At 41.7% G+C, this 22433-nt stretch overlaps 1 protein-coding gene across 2 annotated transcripts in view; it reads right to left on the reverse strand.

Annotated features, from left to right (window-relative positions):
• Veph1 (ventricular zone expressed PH domain containing 1) overlaps window positions 1-22433 on the reverse strand; it is a 210894-nt gene that overhangs the window by 104810 nt on the left and 83651 nt on the right. For both annotated transcript variants that reach the window (XM_027933955.2, XM_027933954.2), the window contains exon 6: window positions 9158-9378. In XM_027933955.2, the coding sequence (XP_027789756.1) occupies window positions 9158-9378 (221 nt within the window). The remainder of the gene's footprint in view (window positions 1-9157; window positions 9379-22433) is intronic.

Consider the following 22433-nt stretch of genomic DNA (forward strand, 5'->3'; position numbering starts at 1 on the left):
GTTACGTGGTCACAATGAAGGCTTTTCAGGGAAGAGATGTTGGGATAGAAGCCTTAGCAACCATCCCAGAGAGGATGAGCAGTTGACACAAAAGGCTGGCTGTCCACACTGGCATTTCGAGGTTCCCACAGAATAATTACAATCCATCAGAAGGAGATTGACAGTGAGCGCTGCCCAGAGAAGAACTCTAAATGGAGAGGCTGAGGTGACTGTGGTGGTGACCTCAGCTTTTTGCTCTTTCTCCCCCCACTCTCCAAAAAATAGCAAAGGAAGGAGAACTTAAATGTGATCTCATACATGCAGACTCAAATTCTGATAGTGAAATGTTTTGCTTTTATCCACTTATCTCCTACATTCTTTCCATGAGAAAATCGACTGTTGCTGATTGGATTGGGGCTAATAAGGATCAATTTTCCTGACAGTAGCCTAATGTCACATCCTTCTCTCACATATTTTTCATTTGTATAAACCTTTTACACGCACACACGACACACACACACACACACACACACACACACACACACAATCTAAGAGATAATGTGTTGCCCATTCAGAGCCTTGTGTTTGTGAGAACAGATGGCCCAGTGGTCAGGATATGAGCTGGAGCCCTCCCTGACTGGTGCCAGCCGGTGGAAGGAGGCAGGCTTATTGGACTGTGCACACAATACATGCCCCCCTCCCCCAGCTGCGCAGATGGCGCCATAGTTCAGCAATCGCATCAGGGCCTTCGTGGTTGATACAGACTCTCGGACACTGGCAGGCTTTGCTTGTTACTAGGTACACTGTGGATCTGTGAAAATGCCATTTTTTAATGGTGTAGGTATAGACAGAAGTAGTTCTTCACTTGGGGATAGTTTTTCTTGTATAGGACATGTGGCAATGTCACAACTGAGAGTGGCTGCTGCTACCAGCATCTAATGGGTAGAGGCCAGCATTGCTGGTAGATGTTCCACAATGCAGAGGGCAGCCCCACCACCACGGATTATCTAGTCTGAGTATCGATGGCACCAAGATGGAGAAACCCCAGCATATGGGCATCTATACATGGAACCAGGTGACGATGAATTTATACATGCTCCATCCATACTATGCTGTTGAGAGAAGGAGACAGGGCAGCTTGTCTTCTCCTGGCCAATGGCGATGACCCACTGCAGCCTTTTTTTCAGACAACACGCAGTGCTCAGGGGCAGCCAGGCTCTGCCACATGGCTCCCCTCCTCTCGGGCATCCTCTTCCGAGACCTCTGGGTTTTGCTCCCTTTTGCTCCCCTTGGCTTCACTACCTCCCTGGGTGATGGCTTCCTCAGGATGCGGTGCTTTCTCACGGCAGTGACCTGTCCGACTTCTGAGGCTCCCGCCACCAACTCTGCCCAGGCCTCCCTCGGGGCCTGTGGAGGCTGCAGCCCCGACATCCTGGCATCTGCCTCGTGGCCTGCTGCTCCAGCCAGGTCCACTGCGTGCTCCCCGGTGGGACTCACTCCCCAGTCACCGGTTTCTTTGGTAAAGAAGTACTTATTAAATGTGTCCTATCTGCTAATTACTGTGGCCGGAGCTGTCAGCATTCCCTGGATTAGAATTTTTCCAAGCCTCCACGTGGCCTAGAGAGTGAGCCCCTTGCTTCTGACAGCGCATAAGCTGTGATAATCTGCTTCTGACCTAATTTTCGGTTTATTCTCCCAGCGTACCCCTGATTGCCCCGAGGGACTTGCTTCAGCCACATTGAAACAAATTATTCTTCCTTAGTCTGGGTCACATACTCAAACCTTGTATTTTTTCAATGTATCTTGTTGCTATATTATAATTATACATAATGGTGGGATTTCTGGATATATAGTCACACATGCGTATAATGTGTAATTTGGCCAATATTGTTCACTCATACTTCCCAGTTCCTCCTCTCCTGTCTCCCATAGTCCCTTCCCTCTCTCTACTCTACTGATCTCCCTTTGATTTTCATGAGACATGCTCTCCCAACTTTCTTTTTTCCTCACTAGTTTCCACATATGGGAGAAAACAAACTAACCTTGACTTTCTGAGTTTGGCTTATTTTCCTTAACATATGTTCCTTCAAATGACATAATTTCACTCTTCTTTATGAATAAAACTCCATTGTGTGTCTCTCTGTGTGTGTGTGTCTCATTTTCATTGATTGGATGAATGGTTGGTTCCATAGTTTCACTGTTTGAATTGTGCTGCTATAAACATGGGTGTGCGTGGATCACTGTAGCAAGCTGACTTCAGTTCTTTAGGATAAATACTGAAGAGCAGATACCTGGGTCATAGAATGGTTCCATTCCTACTCTTTGGAGGAAGTTCCATATTGATTTGCCATAGTGATTATATTAATTTACAGTGCTATCAACAGTGTAAAATTGCTCCTTTTTCTTCACGTCCTCTCCAGGATGTATTATGGTTTGCATTCTTGATGGCTGTCATTCTGAGCAGAGTGAGATAAAATCTCAGTGTAGTTGTGATTAGCAGTTCCCTAATTGCTAATGATGTTGACATTTTTTCCATATATCTGTTGGCTAAATGTATTTCTTCTTGAGAAGTGTCTGTTTAGTTCATTTGCCCATTTATTAATTAGGTAATTTGGATTTTTGGTGATTTTTTGAGTTCTTTTTATATTCTGGATATTAATCCTCTATCAGAAGAGTAGCTAGTAAAGATTTTATCCCGTTTTGTGGGTTCTCTCTTCACATTTCTAATTGTTTCCTTTGCTGTTCAGAAGATTTTCAATTTGATGCCATCCTACTTGTTAACTCTTGGCATTATTTCCTATAGGTTCTATTGAGAAAGTTGTTCCCTGTGCCTATTTGCTGTAGTGTTGACCCTATGTTTTCTACTAGAAGTTGCATAGTTTCTGGTCTAATTCCAAAGTCTTTGATCCATTTTGAGTTTATTTTTGTGCAGGATAAGAGATAAGGGTCTAGTCTCATTCTTCTACATATGGAGAACCAGTTGTGCCAGAACCATTTGTTTGTTAAAGAGGCTGTATTTTATCCAGAGTATGTTTGTAAACTTTGCTAAGGATCAGATGACTACATTTGTGTGGTTTGCCTCTATTTCTTCTATTCTGTACCATTGGTCTATGTGTCTGCAGCAGTTTTTGTTACTATAGCTCTTTAGTAGAATTTGAATTGATGCCTCCGACATTGCTTTTTTGTCCTAGAATTGTTTTGGCTATTCTGAGTCTTTTATTTTGCCCAATGAATTTTAAGACTGTTTTTTCCCCCCTAGTTCTGCGAAGAATGTCATCAGTATTTTGATGAGGATTGTATTGAATCTGTATATTGCTTTTGATAGTATGGCCATTTTAACAATATTAATTCTTCCTGTCCATGAACATGGGAGGCCTTTCCATCTTCTTTTATTTTCTCTAATTTCTTTCTGCAGTGTTCTAAGTTTTCATTGCAGAGGCCTTTTACCTCCATGATTAGATTTATTTCTAAGTACCTCATTTTATATTATATTTTTTGAGGATATTGTGAATGGGTTTTTTTTCCTCTGAAGATTCATTACTAGTGTTATTGTATGTTGATTTCATAACCTGCTACTTTGCTGAATTTGTTTATTAGTAGTTTTCTGGTGGCTCTTTTTGGATCTTCTAAGTATAGGACCATATCATCTAAAAGCAGTTGACTCCTTTCTTTCCCACTTTTATTCTTTCTATTTCCTTCTCTTGCCTGATTGCTCTGGATAGAAATCTAGTACTATATTGAAAAGAAGTGGTAAGAGAGAAATCCTTGTCTTGTTCCTTCTTTAAAGGAAATACTTTAATTTTTTCTCATTCACTATGATTTTGTTTTTGGGTTTGTTAGATCCTTTATGATGCTGAGGTAGGTTCCTTCTATCCCTAGTTGTTGTTGTTTCTTCTTCTTCTTCCTCTTCTTCTTCTTCATCATCATCATCATCATCATGAAAAGGTACTAAATTTTGTTGAAGGTTTTATCTGCATTTATTGAGATGACTTGTGATTTTTGTCCTTAACTCTATTTATGTGGTGAATTGCCTTTATTGATTTGCATAGGTTAAACAATCCTTAACACTGGGATAAAACCAACTTGGTCATGACTTACACTCTTCTTAATATGTTGTTAAACATGATTTGCTATTGTTTTATTAAGAATTTTTGCATCTGAGTTCATCAGGGATATTGGAATGTAGTTTTCTTTCCTTGATGTGTTCTTGATACTGGCTTCATAGAATGAATTTGGAAGTGTTTCATTCCTTCCTATTTCATAGAATAATTTGAGAAGTATTGGCATTAACTCTTCTTTAAATGTCTGGTGAGCTCTGCTGAGAATCTATCTGGTCCTGGGCTTTCCTTTGTTGGAAGTGGTTTCTATTACTGTCTCCATCTCATTGCTAGTTATGGGTCTGTTTAGGTTTTCTATGTCCATTTGATTCAATATCAGCATGTCATATGTGTCTACAAATGTGCCCATTTCTTCTAGATTTTCTAATTTATTGTTTTCACACAGTCCCAAATGATCTCTGTGATGTCTTTCTGTGGTGATTTCTCCTATTTTTATCAATTTGGGTCTTCTCTTGTCTTGGTTAGTTTGTCCAGTGGTTTATCAAACTTGTTTACCTTTTCAAAGAACCAAATTCTTCATTTTATTGATCCTTTATATTTTTTATTCTCTATTTTATTGATATAAGTTCTGATCTTATTTCTTTCCTATTACTGGTTTTGTAATTTGTTTGTTTTTGTTTTTCAAGGGTACTGAGATACTTCATTATGTCATTTTTTTGGGATCTGATTTTCTTATGTGGGCCCTTATAGTTATTGAATTTTCCTCTTACAACTGACTTACTATTGTCCCAGAGGTTCTTCTATATTGTATTACTCTTCTCATTTGATTCTATTAATTTTTAATTCTTACCCGATTTCTTCTATCACCCACTCATCATTCAAAAGTGTATCATTCAATCTCCATTTGTTATAGTTTCTATAGATTTCTGTTGTTGATGATGATTCCTAACTTCATCCTATTATGATCAGATAAGATACATGGAATTGTATGTTTATTATATCTTTTTTTTGTATTTGATAAGAATTTCTTTCTGACATAAAATATATTCTATGTTGGAGAAGTTTTCATGAGCAGGTGAGAAGAAAATGAATTCATCTATCATTGAATGAAATATTTTATAGATGTCTATTAAGTCCATTTGATTTATAAATTTTTTAGTTTGTAGGAGTCTTTACTGAGTTTATGTCTGAATTATCTATTTATTGGTGAGAGAGATGTGATGAGATCACCCATTATTCTGTGCTGGGTTCTATCTAAACCTTAAATTCAAGTAGTGTATATTTTATGTAATTAGGTGCACTAACATTTGGGGCATAAATATTTACTACTGTCATATTTTCTGGTTGAATTTTATGAAGTGACTTTCTTTGTCACTTATGATTACTTTTGGTTTGAAATCTGCTTTGTCAAAAATGAGAGTAGCTACTCCTGCTTCTTTTCAGGCTCTATTTGCATGGTATATAAATTTCCATCCTTTCACTTTCAGCTTTTGGCTATCTATGCCTGTAAGGGAAGTCTCTTGCAAACAACATATACTTGGACATTGGTGGGTTTATTTATTTATTTATTTATGGTACCAGGGATTGAACTCAGTGGCACTTGACCACTGAAGCCACATCCCCAGCCCTTTTATGTATTTTATTTAGAGACAGGATCTCATTGAGTTGCTTAACACCTTGCTTTTGCTGAGGCTGGCTTTGAACTCACTATCCTCCTGCCTCAGCCTCCCAAGCCACTGAGATTACAGGCATGCATTACTACACCTGGCTGGATATTGTTTTTTAATCCATTCTTCTAGCTTATGTTTTTCTAATTGGAGAAACCAATTAGTAGTCATGAATTCTTTTAATTTCTGCTTATCTTGGAAAGTTTTTATTCCCTCTTTGAGTCCATACAGAGAGAACAAAAAATTAAAAAGAGAAAAAAGTCTTAATGAAAGAATTGTTTCCACTGAGGTGGTCACAACTTCAAGGAGGATGGATGGTTACGACCTTTTCTTTTTCTTCTTGGGTTATGCACCCCTTTGAGACAGTGAGGGCTGGGGGGTGTTATACCTTTTTTTTTTTTGCTCACCTAGCTGCTAGTTGGAATGACCTAAGACTGAAGTTGGTTGAAATAGCTTCATGCTTCCCTCTCACCAGTATAAAGGCAGGATGGAATGGGAAGTACTGTAGATTGGAATGTTGTCTGCACAAACAAGATCAATGCATTCCCAGGTAGGGCTGTTGCAGAGTTCTATGTGTGGAATTCCAGCAGCTAGGACTTAGGTCTAATCAGGCTTGAGAGATTTTGGTGGATGGTATCTGCTCTGAAGAGATTAGAACAACACCCCCTAGGGCTGGGCAGATGCTGATCTTTGCTGAGAGTCTGGATCTCAGATGACTCCTGAAAATTCTGACCATAGGACCAGGGAGCCAACCCTCCACAAGTCTCCCTTGATCTAATGCCCACAAATACAGTCTTCTTGGGCTCTGTCCCTGAGTGCAATCATGGCTGCCTATTCAGTTTCCTGACCCTCTTCAGCTGGTCATGTTTGTCACCAGACTCAAAGTGAAAGCAAGTTGCACTCCTTTCAGTATCTCTGACTTAAATACCCCTACGTACAATAGCTGTGTCTTTTTTTTTGCTCACATTCTGCTAGGTACACCCTAGGTTCTTGCCAGGACAGTATTGCAATTATTTGCTATGATGTCACAGGCTCCAACAACAGCAAGCTGCAGCATGGTTTCCTCAAGATAGCTCACACCTCAGCTCTCCACTGCCAGCTGAGAAACAGAGCACTTTTCAAATGCCAATTTGCTGTGTAGCCTCTGGATCAGCTACATTCAGGCTGCTTTTCTGTTCTACAGGTTTTCCCCTTCCAGATTTGTCTGTTGCATTTCTCTGTTTGGGTTCTCCCTCCCCTCTGCAGTGAACGGGATCTGCTACTGCTGTCTCAGCTCCAGTGTACTCTTTCTTGTTCTTTGTTCAATGAACCCAACTTTCTGAGTATCTATGAGACTCTGATTGTCCAATATTGAGTTTCGGTGAATTCCCCTTTTCCCCAACCTGCTGAAGAGCAGTACTCCTATTGCTTGAATTCGAGTCAAACCACTGGAAATGCAGCCTGCCATCTTGGATCCCCTCCACTGATGCTTTTCGATGATGAGGGACGTGAGAGACTCCAGAGCTCCTGTGTTTCCTGGGAACTCATGACTTTGGCTGCTGGGGAGCCAGGGAGGAACACCAGAGTCCAAGTTGCCCTCCTCCCACTTCTACTTGGTTCTCTTGAAGCCCTCGTGCTTTGGCATGGGCTGTGCTCTGTACTTGTAGCACCATTTCTCCCCTTATCCAGGGAATTCTCATTCATCCTGCACAACTTAATCTAGTGCCTAAAGAAATGCCTGGCACCTGGAAGATACTCAAGAAATAGAAAATGAACTTAAATTTCACTTTCTTCTTCTTCTTTTTTCTGGGGGTGGGGTGGGGTGTGAAACATACTCCAATTTCCCAGCTGCTGGTGAGTGAGCACATCTCTCTTGCTCCACACCCTGCTACATGCACTTCTGCCCCAATTCTGTTCATTTTGTGAACCCCTGGAGGGCAGAAATGACATCTTGTGTCACTTAGGATTTCCAGGCTCTTTACCATGTGGCTATAAACTGCATTCTTTTGACTAAACATGCACTATTTTGTGAAAATGCTTCTCATGGTTTTGAAATCCTTGTTTCATGCTAGAAATGCTTTATTCATTATTCTGGAACCTCACATATTTGGTGCTAGTCTCAGAGGGACCTTGCCTCTGCTCCAGTACTGAATACCTTCCCAGTGCACAGCATCTGAAGTCCCTCCGTCAGCTAGTCAGTATGTAATATTGAGAAGATGTTTAACCTGTCCCTGAGCCCTGTTTCTTCTTCTATGAAATAGGAATAATGATATCTGCCCTTCTTGCTTTGTAAGGTGGTCATGAAGATCTAATGAAATAGCATATTTGTTATTTTCAAATCTTTCTTTCTTCAAAGTTTAGCATAACAATATAAAACTACTTCCTCTTCTGAACAAGATCTTCCTTATTTTTTCAAAGGCAATCTTGAAAGTCTGGTCCTGGGCATCATATTATCTTCCACTCTAAAATACCAGGCAGGCTGTCTCTAGCCCGGCCATATCACTAACAGCTCATTCACCACCATCATCAATAATTTTGTCTTGGCCAGCACCCCTGGACACTTTCCTGCCCTTCCCTCATTTGATCTGATTCCTGTCTCCTTCTTCCTGAGATTTTCTCTGTATGAGGCCAGAGTGAGCTTCCTGAAATGAATTCTGACCATATCCTGCCACACATCAAACCCCACAATGACTCCTCATTGCCAACATGATAAAATTCAAGTTTCTGGGGAAGTAACGTCCAGCCCACCATCCCCTGGCCCCTGCTTGCCTCTTCATCAGCATCTCCAAATGTTGCTGTTCTTGTAACATACACCTCAGTCATACGAAAATGATGCCTGTTTCTAGAAAGTTCCATGCTTTCTCACATGCTGCCCAAAAGACAACCTCCTACAATCTGATTGTCTTTTAAGGCTCAGTTCAAAATTTTACCTCTCTGGAAACCTTTCCTGAGCTCAACTTCCACCCTTCTTTCTTCCACGCAGAAATCAGTGCTTCCCACATCTCGATGCTCCCCACATTCTTTGAATCCACCTAAATTAGCACAATCTTCCAATTCTCTCTAGTTGCATCCTATAGTTATTTAAATATTTATTTCCTCTACCAGACAGTGAATGTGGTGGGCATAAGCAACAAGCTCTGTCTCTTTATGTTTGTCTTGTTTCTGCTACAAAGTAGGTCATTATAGAATGCTTGTTGAATAAACAAGTGAGGGGGATACATGACATTATTATTTGTAGTACATTCTTATTCCTTTACTGTATTTTGAAAACCTCTTAAAATCTTTTTGTTATATTTGGTTTCCAAAGATAGGAAAAATCTGGCCAGTGCCCTAATCTACTTAGAAGTGACTCTCCTGAGACCTGGGCTTGGCTTTCTTTGGAAGCCTCAGAAATCCCAAAGAAAGTGCCTTCCTCTAAGCTCCCCCTCAGAGGTCCCCGGAACCCATGGGATGGGCATTCAGGAGCCCACTCACCTGCCACTCCCGGCCCTGGAGGTTTCTAGCTGTTGGGAAAGGAGCCCAGCAATGGTGGCGAAGCTGTTGCTCATGCGGAAGATGTCTCTGCTCTGAGGGCCCAGGATGCCGGAGAAGGCCTCAGTGATGCGCCTGATCTCCAACAGCAGGACGTGGTGGGACGAATGCTCCGGGCTGGCCAGCTGGCTCACCAGGTACAGCAGGCAGCTCCTGGCTCTCTCCTGCCAAGAGCAATGAGGAAGGGAGCTTCTAATTTAAAAGAAAATTGGAATCTCATGGATAGCAGGTGACAATTCTACAGAAAGCCATAGGAAGGAGCTAGCTACAGATCAATAAATTCTATTCACAGCTCCTCTGAATTAGTTTCTTGGAGATTTTACATTTCCCCTGCTAATTTCCAGGAAAATTTTTTTTTTAAAAAATAAAACTTTGCCCCAGTTGCTCTTTTCTTAAAAAAATATGCAAATATTCTTATTAGCCTCCCTCACCAGGTCAAACCTCTCAAGCTCATTAATGATCTGACCCCACACATCTACCCCTCCCAGGTGGACTGGCTATTCCACCTGCATGGAGGAGGCACTGATAGTGGTCTCAAGATGAACCTTGACCCTGGCACTCTCATCTACTCACAAGTCAGGAGTCAGCCACACACCCCTGTTGGGCAGGGTCTGCCTCCTTCCACAGTGTGTTATCACACATCTGTTTATGTAAGTGTCTTTCAGCCTCCTACAGTTCTTAAATGCTTGATTGGATGAGTAGATTATATTACCTATCTTTAACTGAGTAACTCCCACAAGTAACTGAAATAAGTTCCTTCAAAGAAATAAAGGCAATTCTAATAGCACAGATGAAAAGCAAAGCAAACAAAAATGCCAATTAGGAGACACATCTTTTCTTTTTTTATACTTTTTCTTTTTTTGGGGGGGGTACCTTAGATTGAACCCAGGGTACTTTACCACTGAGTCACATCCCCAGTCCTTTTTATTTTTAATTTTGAGACAGTCTTTTTTTTTTTTTAAGAGAGAGGGAGAGAGAGAGAATTTTAATATTTATTTTTTTTAGTTATCGGCGGACACAACATCTTTGTATGTGGTGCTTAGGATCGAACCTGGGCCGCACGCATGCCAGGCGAGTGCGCTACCGCTTGAGCCACATCCCCAGCCCAGAGACACATCTTTTCAAACTCATCAGCCAACGTGATCTGATTCCACATGACAAGAATGTAGCCAAAATAATTCAAAATTATCAAAAAGATAATTTGAAATGTAGTCTGTGTTTAACAGAAATAACAATATATCATTAATAAGTAAATAAAAATGATTCAAAGGATGGCTTATTTTTATCTTTCAGTTCACTTTTAAAATCTCAGTCTTTGTGTATATTTTTAAAATTCATAATGCTGGTGAATCAGAACATACATAACTATAAATAAATATATTTTGGAGGTTTGCTGGTGAATCAGAACATACATAACTACAAATAAATATATTTTGGAGGTTGAGACTCAAAATCCTTCTAATGGATGGGTGCACAGGTCTAAATCATTCTTCCATTTGGAATTTCCTTTTACCCTTTGTTCTTGCAAAGAAACTTTAAATAAAGTTTTAATTTCCTTCAGAGTAGACCTCCTGTCCCGCCTCCTCCCTAAGTGTCCCTAGTGACCCTTGGTGTCCATGTTCTCACTGCAGGACCTTGTTCAGTGACTGATTGCATGTGATCCCTGGCTTCCTCTTGCTTTACTCACCAGCCAGATGCTGCAGGCCTGTGACCTGCCTGGGCTGGGCGCTGGGTGAGATGGGTGAGTAAGCCGTCCTGGCCTTGAGGGGCTCAAGGTGCCTCCTTTCACCAGTAACTTGGGCTGCTGTGCCTGTCCAGTCTCCTAAAGAGACTGCTTCTCATTCAGCAGTCATTAGCCTGGCACAGAAGTGGGCCCGGAGATTCAACACCCAGTGTGTGTCTGTCTCAGTTCACTGATTTAAGCAAGCCTTGTGTGACAAAATGTGACCTTCAAAAGAAGTTTAGCAGCTGCCAAGGAATTCTGTGCTTTCCAAGAAATATTTACTGCGGGACAAATTGATTAATTTGATTTTCAAAGATTTCATGTATGATTGCACAGGTGCACAGCTCTTGGGGAAGTGAGATATATCTGCCAGTCAATCTTTTAAAATTATTTTTTGAGCCCTGTTAGGGCACAATACCCCATACTGGTGTGTGATACAAAGGTTTGTGCTTTCACAAGCTGGGCAGCTAGCTGAACAGAAATCTGTTTACTAAAGGACAACAGCATTAGGTAACTAAAAAATAAAGGTCCTTGGAATAAGTTCCTGACAGCCCGTTTCATACTTGAGCTCACATAGTTGTCAGGTTTTGCAGGATGATCCTTGAATGCTCCTGGGTCTAATAGATTTTTGCAAGACATTTTTTTGCATACCATGTGAAGTCATGGTATGCAACACATCCCAGGGACTTTTTCTATTTAAATGTAAAAGTGGGATATGGGGGTCTCTGTCATATATCAGGCCCATTCTAGAAGTTAGGAAAACAGCACTGAAGAACAAGAACAAAAAGTCCACTGTCTGAATGAAGCAGACAGAGAACAGGCTAAACACCTTTGTGAAATACAGAGCGTGCTGGCTGGAGAAGAGGTCCTCAAAGACAAGCAAAGCTGGAGGGGACACAAGGGGAGTTAGGGTTAACCAGTGTCATCAGGAACACCCAGAGAGGTGACATAGAGCCCAACAAGGTTTGAGAATTGAAGCCCAACATTCTCTGTAAGTTTGCAAAACAATTGCAAAAATCCTGCTGATACAGGGAGGTAAGAGGAGGTAGGGACACAGGAGAAGTGACATTTTATTTGCTGTTTGTCCTACTGAGAATGTGATATCACATTTCAGGTAACTTCCTCAGCTTTGGAATCAGATACTTCTTTCGTATTTTTAACAGACATTCCACCATCATTTCATTTTGTTGATCATATATATATATATATTCCTTTAATTTCATTGAGAGTCTTTCTCACTATAAAATCAGTAGTTCCTCCTCAAGGCGAGGGTGGCTGCTTATTTGCTGAAATCAACATAATTTTGAATGATCCTCTCTGGCAGCCAAATGGAGCTGCAGGGAACATGAATCAGACTGCAGGAACAAGAAAAAAATATAACTAGGCAGGCAAGCCAACTTCATATTGTCTGTTCTGAGAGTTTGGAGCATATTCACGCCCCTCACAGGGGCAACAGGTGTGGTTTGGGATTAAAAAGTAGGGCAAGAAGGGGTTTAGGAGATTCCCATTCCTTTCCCTCCCCCAATGCCTGTGGTATCTGGGGCCAGGGCTGCATTCTTCTGCTTTCAGTTGTCCCCAGGGGTCAGGCAGCACCTGCATGCTTTCACTGTGGCCAGACTCTCTCCCTATTGACGTACATGCCTTACTCAAAATTATTAAAATTATTAAAATTATAACAGCTGACCCACAGAGAGCAGTGTGTCCAAGGGCCAAGCTCATTCTACAAGCTTTTAAGATAGCTACTCCTGCATGCAACCCTGGTACAAAGCACTACCATCACTGCCACTTTGGAATCGGGCTCAAATAGAAAGCTAACTTGCCAGGTCACAGATTCCCTTTCTGTCTCTGAAGCTATACCCCAGCTGGCATGCCACCAGCCCTTCCCACAAACCCAAATCTACTCATGCACAAATCAGTCCACTCCTGTGTGCTATGTCTCCTTCATCATCACAGTTTTGCAGTCCTTTTTATGTATATGTGTGATTTACTTACATAAGCATCATAAATACTCTGGAAACACAAAATAGGTCAGCAGTTTTTAAGCCTTCTAGTTTAAGGACCCTTTTACCTTCTTCAAACTTATTGAAGCCTCCAAAGGGGTTATCTGGGTTATATCCACTGATACTTACCATACATGAAATTCTAATTGAAATATTAAAAGAATTATCAGACAAGAAACCTAGTGCATGTTAAACACATGACATGTTTCAAGAAAAATAACATTTTTCCATACAAGAAATTAGAGCAATGATATACCTATACATTTTTTTGCAAGTATTACAACCAAACTCAATTAGTGGTAGTTTTCTTGAAGGTTAGTTGCTATGTACAACATTGATTAACTTTTTTCCTCATCTTACATTAAAAGTCACTGTCTATCTTGCATTTTGTATGAATCTTTTTTTTTTTTTTTTCTGTGCATGCTTTTGTAAAATTAACCAACATTGACCACATTGGTCATTTGGCAAAATCATGGTTCACCAAGTTGGGTGTGTCTCCCAAATGTGAACGCACTTTGCTCATTGATATCACAACTCATCTTGTCAGGAAAGTCTTTAAACACTGGGACAAACATAGCCATACAATCAGTGCGTGGCACAGCCAAAGCACAGTCAAGTGTTTCCCTTTCTGGAGCTGAGATGACCCCTAGCAGAGTCTTGTGTTCTGTGGCCTCCTGTTCTTCCTGCCTGTGTCCCGACTGATCACTGATCACCGTGCTTGTTCCCATGGAGTCTGGGGGCCCCTGCTTCCTTTCCCTGCACCACCCCCTGTGGGTGGTTCTCAGACCTGGCTGTAAGACTAAGTCGAGAACTCCCTTCCTGATCCCTGTTCAATTGCCCTGATGTGGGTGGGGTCCAGGCACAGGAATTTTTAAATCTCTCTGATAATTCTCATGTGCAGAAGGGTTGAAAACCACTAATCCAAGTAGCGTCCTAAATCTCTGAAAATTTGAGAATTTTTCATTTTAGGAAATGTGGATTTGTCCCCATAATTCATACTTTTCTCTCCTCTGTCTTCAATCAGTTTATAAAAGAGTAATAAAAAGTATTTTTAATACGTTTGGTTGCCTGAATAAAGAATGTCTTAGTTTCTGGGTCTGCTACTCTTTGTTTAAACATTTTCTTTCTTCCCTGCTCAACTCTTTGAAGTCCCCACTAACTCCAAAGAGGCAGTAGTAGGTGCGGTTAGAAGTATAAAACAAACACGCTTTCTCAGTGGGCCTGGGCCAGGGCACCTGGGCTCTGCATAGGATCTTTAGAAGCCCAGGGTACTAACCTCCTTGAGGGTGTTTTTCCAGGAGTGTGCCTCTCCATGACACCACCCAGAGCTGGGAGGGTGGACACTGGTCCCTCCTCTCATCCTAGTTCTTCTTTGGTTTTGAGAGACGAACTCTTTCATGTAGCTGAGATTTTTCTGGATTTTAATCTTGAAAGTCCCTTGTCATGGGAACCCCATCACTATGGTTTGTGTCCCCAAAGGTCTAGGTGTTAAGGGCTTGGTCATCAAGGGTGAGGGGTAGTGGGACTGTTAGGAGGTAGGGCTTGGGGTCATTCGGGGTTTGCCCTCAAAGGCTATCATGGGACTTCAGCCCCCTGAATCTCTCTCTTAGCTTCCTGGCTCATGATGTAAATGGTTTTGCTTTGCTGCACTCCATGGCCATGACGGACTGGCTCTCCACAGGCCCTAGGCAATGGAGCCAAGTGATCGTGGACATACTGTGAGCCAAAACGAACCTTTCCTCTTTATAAGCTAATTATGTTAGGCATTTTCTTGTAGCAATGGAAAACTGACTAACACATTTATCAATCATGGGGTGGGCAAAGCACGACTGTGGGGTGATACTAAATTACTTCAGCTCTGGGAAATCTGTGTAATAGACTCATGGCAGGTGAACTGAGGATACAACACTTTATATACCTCTCTCTTTAGTCATGGAAAAAATGTGTGTGTATGTGTGCACATGTGTGCTTATATACATACCACACATATCACACACATAGCTATTTGTCACTGTCACACTGTAGGAGGGGGTAATGAAGCGCTGCTTCTCAGGGAAGCACAGAGTGAGGTTCTGCAAGCCTCTGGTCATAACCTCATCTTATGCTTCTGTGTAAGGGCTTCTTGTCCAGTGCATGCTGAGGATTAAATTGAGTTCCCAGCAGTGCACCTTACGTGAAGCATGAAGCTCATCTATCATGGACGTTCCCTAGGGGCCCTGGCAGCCCTCTTGCACTCAGGAACACGAAAGAGCACTTCAGCAGTACACATGGGTGGCCCTTCAAATAGCAAAGTCACCAAGAAAAGGAAAGATACAGAGAAGAGAAAGTGGTGCTGAGGCCACAGAAAGAGTTGGCTTTCTTCAGTACCAGGGGGGACAGCACGTAGCACGTCACCTTGTCTATCTGTAGCTGGGAAAATCCTTGCCCACTCTGCTCCTGTCTGTGAGGGACCATGGAAGCATCATAGTGTTGACTCAAGGTTACAGACGACTCAGTGAGCAGGTGAATTTGCAAATATGAAATCACTGAGGCAGGTAGAAGATAGATAGACAGACAGACAGATTATAGATTGTAGATAGATATAAATGAATAGGTGGGTAGGCAGACCAATTGATGGACAAATCTGAGATCTTTGTGGTTCTCCTATAAAAGGAAAGACATCCCACCTGTTAAGATGTGACTTTCTATGAAGCCACTGAAACCATCCAAGAGAAATACAAGTTCAGTCTGATTTATCAGCTTAATTCAGAGCAGGTAAAAATTCTGAGTTTAAGTCTCCTATATGTCTTCCAGTTCATCTCCTACTTTCCGCTGTGGGTAGATTTTCTTATTGCCTTTACACTAATTGGACTGATGTTTCATTGGTAAACTACCATATATTCAAATCACAAGACCTCTGGCTGTTTCCTACCCACATTTTAATTCTCTGCATTACATATTGTGTGTGATGTGACCCAACGCAGATGCACAGGTTGAAGATGGGGAACAGACACTTGCTTTCACTCTGTATAGCAGAATAAGAAATCTGTGAGTGGCATTAACATATTGAAATATTTTTCTTTTTCTTTCTTGATTCTCCCAATAAAGGACAATAAAAAAGACACTTGAATAATGTCATTTTGAAAAGAAAGAATCCATTTGGTTTGAGACAGTAAAATTACAGAACTGCTCTAGTGTGGATGTGGTTTGTCCCACAAAGATTCATGTGCCAGAACTGTGGTCTTCAAAGAGACTGTACTGAGAGGCGATGGAGCCTGTAAGACACGGGGCCCAGTGGGAAGTGATTAGGTCACAGGGCCCGACCTTCAGAATGGATTAGCGCAGGTCTCAAGAGTGGGTTAGGTCTTATAAGACTGGATTGGTTGCAGTAGGACTGAGTTGCTACAAAGTGAGACCGCCCCACATATTTGACCTCCTTTGTTCCCATTTCTATCAATACGTGATGCCACCTGCCATATTGGCCCAGTAAGAGGCTCTTTCCAGATGCAGCTGCTCCATCTTGAACTTCCTTGCCTCCAGATCTGTGAGCTAAATAAACCAGTCTCAGGTATTTTGTTACAGCCACACAAAATGGACTAAGACAGACACCATCCCTGAATGAAGCATCATCATGAGAAAGTCAAAGGAGAAAATTATCTGCTTATCTTTTTTTTTTTTAAAAGAGAGAGAGAGGCAGAGAGAATTTTTTTTTTAATATTTATTTTTTAGTTATCGACGGCACAACATCTTTGTTTGTAATGTGGTGCTGAGGATCGAACCCGGGCCGCACGCATGCCAGGCGAGCGCGCTACCGCTTGAGCCACATCCCCAGCCCAATCTGCTTACCTTTTATAACAGATCCAGATATCTCTGGATAAAACCATTAAGATATGTTTTAGTTTTGGAGCTGGCTGTGTCTTGGTTGTTATCTGTGACCACTCCATAAAGGAGGCCCCTGAGGTCTTTTTGCTTCATTACCTGAATTAACGACTCAACTTCCATTAGGAGCGGCTGCTTTCCCGCAGGGCAGGCCTTTGGCTACGGGCCTTTCCTCCCTTCCTCCTCCTCTTGCACCCTTGTAATGGTTGATTTGACACATCGACCTGATTGAGCTAAGGGATGCCCAGATAGCTGGTAAAGCATGCTTTCTGGGTGTGTCTCTGAGAGTGCTTCTGGAAAAGGTTAGCATTTGAATCATCAATGGGATAAAAAGGATCCACCATTGCCAGTGCGGGCTGGCATCATCCCATCTGTTGGGACCACATGAATAGAACAAAAGGACAGAAGAAGGGAGAATTCTCTCTCCTTCTCTTTGAGCTGAGATGTCCTTCTTCTCTTGCTCTTGATACAGAAGGTCCTAGTTTTTGAACCTCTGGACTCCCAAACTTAACCTCAGCAGCCCTCAGCTCCGCTCTCTGGCTCTCAGGCCTTGGAACTAGGCCTGAACAGCACCAATGGCTTTCTTGGTTGTCCAGTTGTCCCATGCTGTGGGACTTCTCAGCTTCCATAGTAGCGCGAGTCAATTGCCATAGTAAATCTCCTCCTAAATAGCTACATCTACTTGTCCTATTGGTCTGTTTCTCTAGAGAACCCGAAAAGAACTCCTGCGTACTTTTGCAAACTAATTCAAATGTCGCCTCTTTAGTGAAGTTCTCCCTGACTCCTCCAGCCAAAGTTGGTTGCCCCCATGCCTGTGCCCCTCAGCCTCTGGCCCTACCCTCACTGTAGCCCTGACATGCCCACCTGCAATATATGTGCCAGGTGAGCTTCATTTCCCACTGTGCTTTGCAAAGTCTGCACCACACCAGACTCGTCTTTGGACCCACAGTGCCAGTATACTTCCTGGCATATGGCAATATTTATTATGGAAGATCACCCCCTACCTCTCCTGCACAGAGCTCTGGAACTGAGGGTGGGAAAGCCTGATGCCCTTCAGAAAAATAGCACTTTTTACTTCTCTACTTCCTTTTGAGGGTGGCTGCACAGGTGGATTTATTTGATTTTAATTTTTGGCATGGCCGGCTTTATGGTGAGACAAACTTGGGATGATTTCTACCCCTGGTCTTTATTGGTTGTATAATTATCAGCATCTTCTTTAACCACTTTGGGCCTCAGTTTCTGCATTGGTAAATTGGAGCTAGCAGTCCAGTGGCGGATACTTCAGATCACCTGTTTGCAGTTGCATCTCACTCTGTCACATCTGCCTTATCAGAAGAACCCCACCCTGCCATAAAGAGAAAATGATAGCTACCCAACTCCTGAAGGAGGGGCTGAGTTTATGACCTAATCCTGGATGAGTGGACCTGAGGTGAAGCTTTCTGGGGTGGGAGATTGCTAGAAAATACCGCAACCCAGACAAAAGGAAATAGGACGTGCCTCTTTTCTTCAAGTAGACTTGCTGCATCTGAACATACTGCCTGGGTCTGGGGTGGCCATTGTGCAGGCATGAGGGGCAATGTCAGGAAGCCAAGTCAGATATACTGAGGATGGCAGAGAGGGAGGGAGAGAGCCTTGTCACCAAGGGTCCTTCATGATGTGTGGCACTCCCAGCAAGCTTTGGACCACCCTGTCTTACAGGCCTGTCGGGATAGGAGGTGATAATACTCCTCCTGCTGTTACCAGAATCTATCATGATGTGAGGAATAAGGAAATGATACCTATGAAGGACCTGGCTTGGAGCCATTGATTAAAAATGGTGGTAATCAAGAATGGAAGTATTGGGGAACCAAATGCAGCAAACTAGGTTATATGCAAGCACAAACATATCAGAGGGAACCCCATGTTATGCCTGATCAAATGCACTAATAAAAACACAAGTGAAAATGGCAGCAACCAATCATAGTATAAGCATTATTTCAATAGGATCTGATGATCCCAGAAATATCAATGAAGGGAAAAAATAAGTTATTTGATAAAGCCTGAGTGTTTTATTATAAAGATTATTGTCTTCATTGCCAGGCGTGTTATCTGGCACATAGGAAATACATTTTAAAATTTCAATGATTTTTTTCACATTAGAACATGTGTGCTACATATGAAGGAATATGTAAAAATGTCTGTAAGTATGGAAACAGAAAATTCTCAATGGCATGGAAGGCATCTGTGAGCACCTCCTTCCCCACTTCCCTTCCCCCAGAGAGCTCCCTTCAGTGACACCAACTTTCAGTTTTAAAAGCCATTTTTAACTAGTGGGCCTTGCTCTGGAAGAGGTAGAAGTCTACCTACCAAAGGCATGTGGTTCTTGGTTCTATTATACCAGAAGGATTTTTTTTTTTTTTTGGGCCATGGTTGGAGGGGCAAGATATCCGGGATTGAACTCAGGGGCACTCGACCACTGAGCCACATCCCCAGCCCTATTTTGTATTTTCTTTAGAGACAGGGTCTCACTGAGTTGCTTAGTGCCTCAACGTTACTGAGGCTGGCTTTGAACTAGAGATCCTCCTGCCTCAGCCTCCCAGGCCACTGGGTTTACAGGCGTGCACCACTGCACCTGGTACAGAAAGGCTTTTGGTACCTCTGTGCAGAGTATAAGATGTTAACCTTTCAAATGACATTTCAAATAGTCTCACTGACTGTGGGGTTAGAGTCACTTTCCTTAGAAAACGCAGAACCACGAGGTCACTAAACACCCTGGCCCTGTTCTCCTGAGCCGGGTGTCAGGTGGCACCATCCCAGCCACACCAAGGCCTCCCTGAACCACACCTACACTGGACACATGCGGCTCCCCTCAGCAAAGTAGAACTGGAAGCAAAGGAGGTAGGAGTCCACTGTAAAAATTTTCTTTGAGTAAATATCAGCCCAACAATTCTACCTTCAGGGAGCCGAGAGGCCACAGCAGACAGGAAGTGCACGGCTGCACTGTGGCAGCTCACAGCGCAGCTCAGATGTTCTCCCTGACTTGGATCTGGTGACCAGTCACAGAACCAGAACAGGTGACTTCATCCTCCATGCCTCAAAGCAGTGTCTGAGCAGTGCCTGCCTCAGAGTGGCTGTGAGGACTCAGTGGGACAGAGCATGAAGCACCGGGGATGATGCCTGGCAGTGACATGCTAGACAAATCCAGCTGTCATGACTCAAGTCAAAAGTCCTAATGGGGAAGTCCGTGAGTTATCAGGAAAACTAAACCCAGCCATCTTGGAAGCCCTGTGTCCCTTCGTTTTTCTCAGTTCTTTCACTTTGTGACTTAGTCCTAGAAATGCCCCAACCCAAACCCAATGCAGCATAAGCACCTGGGGATCGGTGTCATAGTAACCCGAAAATACACTTTCCTGGAAATGAAAAATCTCAACAATTTACCAAGAAAGGCAGTTTCCTTAAAAAAAAAAATTCCTTGATTGAATCAAAATATACAAGCTTGTTTTCTTAGTAACCTGAACTCAGTTTTAAATCATTAACTACAGATACCCAGATCATTAACTACAGATATTTCAATTGTTTTCTCCTTGCAACAATTTCTAGTCTTTTTCAATCTATTTCTGTTTTGGAAGTAAAAAAAATGATATTATAACAATTTTAATTCTGCAAAAAGTTGCTGTTATTAAAGCCAAAAAGGCAAGACAGCAAGGGCCAAACTGTCCAGTAACCTATGAATTCCAAAATAATTCTGCAATTAATAAATTGCATTTTTATGCTCTTCTGACATTAAAATATTATCATAAAATATATATATAATGCTTGCAAATAAGGTAGACATCAAATGTTAGTTCATTATTCAAAAGCGAAGAAAAGAAAATGTTTTTAAACAGAGTCGCAAGATGTCAACTACTAAAATGCTTTGTGTGTGTGTGTGTGTGTGTTTGTGTGTGTGTAACAAAGTAGAGAATAAGTTAACAGAAGCTTTGCTACTCTCTCTCTTAGGTAAATAATCCTCCAATTGGGAGCTGATTATTAAGATGTCTCAATAGCCTATTTCTCTCATCACTTGGTCCTGCTCAATGTTTCCAATGTCATGTTGGGGTAATTGAACATATTTTTTTCTACCCATTGATGATATAAATTGCATTAGAATGGCAACATGTTTACATATCCTAAATGGCCATTTAGGGAAATGTGAAAGGAAGACACCTCCACCCTTTATTATTTGTGATTCTGTTTGCATGCCTGGGAACAGTCTCTACGGGCACTTGGAGAGCAATAAATCATGCCAGTGAAAACTGCTGTCTGGGCAAAACCATTTTTAAAAAATATATCCAGTAATAAAAATAAGAAACAGCTGATGGAAACAGATGTATCCTTTGTTTTGCATGAACTTCAAATTTTGTAACATGGCAAAAATTAAACATGAATTGAACCTTGTTCAGTTCTAAGCATTTGGCAGATGCTGATGTGAGTGCCCCGGGTGTGGGAAGCTCTGGGGGGACAGTGCTGTGTTTTTAGAGCAATTGGGGCTCAGACTTACTTAATGGGGAACTTGTTATGTCTTTTTTTAAAGATGTTTGAATGAAATTGAGGATATGAATAGGAAACCGGAGCATGGAAGCTGCATTAACTCTATGCCCATGCTACCTGCAACAATAAGGAAACCAAGTACAGTGTGTCTTCCCTTGGATTGATTTTTTTTTTTTAAAGGGAAAAACTCTGGACATGGTCTGATGTCAAATAAATTTTCCTGATTTAAAATTACCTTTCACCAAAGAGCATTCAATGTGAGCAGCTGATGTTTCAAAACGGAAATCCCTCTCTCTATTTGTGCTGAGTTTATTTTCCAGCATCTTTTCATTACATTGACCCCCGCCCCAATACTTACACATCTTAAAGCCCATCTAATTTGAACTTGGAAATGGTGTCGCTTTGTGGATTGAGAAAAGATTTAGAGGTTCTATAGTTCAGATTTACTTTCTAAAAACTAGGAGCTTGGGAACATAGCCTCTTAAAGGTAAATCTTTTGTGTACGCTCAAGGGACCCAGAATGAATCAAATTGAGCCAGAATTTCTTCTCCCACCGCGCATGGGCCCTTCGTGTAAATGACCTCTCATTGATTATGCCAAACAATGGTCCCACTATTTCCTTTGCATCAATTAAAGAAACTTTTTGAAAGACCACTGAAGACTTAGCATTGAAAAACTTCTAGAGAACTCAGAGTAGCCCATCTTTAATTACCCAATATTTGTTTAGCAAACGTGTTGTAATCACTGAGTGAGAGAAAAGAGGAACCACAGCCCCTTCTAGGCCAATCATAGAACTGTTTTGAGGAAAGATGTTGTTGTTGGTCCAAACAGAAAGAAAAGATGGAGAGGAGGAAGAAAGACAGAAAGAAGGGAGAGAGAGAGAGAGAGAGAGAGAGAGAGAGAGAGAGAGAGAGAGAGAGAGAGAAGGATGGTTGTATTTAAAACTTTGGCCAGGAAAAAAAATAAGTACCCATCTCTTTGGTTCCATGGAAAAAGGAGCACTATGCTAAAATTTAACTCAGCTGAACTGTATATCAGCTACAATTGGACTTTCCACAATTTTCTTATTACATGACATTATTTACTCATTACATAATTAGATGCAAGTTACCTACTTATTTTCAAAAGA

The sequence above is a fragment of the Marmota flaviventris genome, chromosome 8, assembly GCF_047511675.1.
Source record: "Marmota flaviventris isolate mMarFla1 chromosome 8, mMarFla1.hap1, whole genome shotgun sequence".
Lineage (NCBI taxonomy): Eukaryota > Metazoa > Chordata > Mammalia > Rodentia > Sciuridae > Marmota > Marmota flaviventris.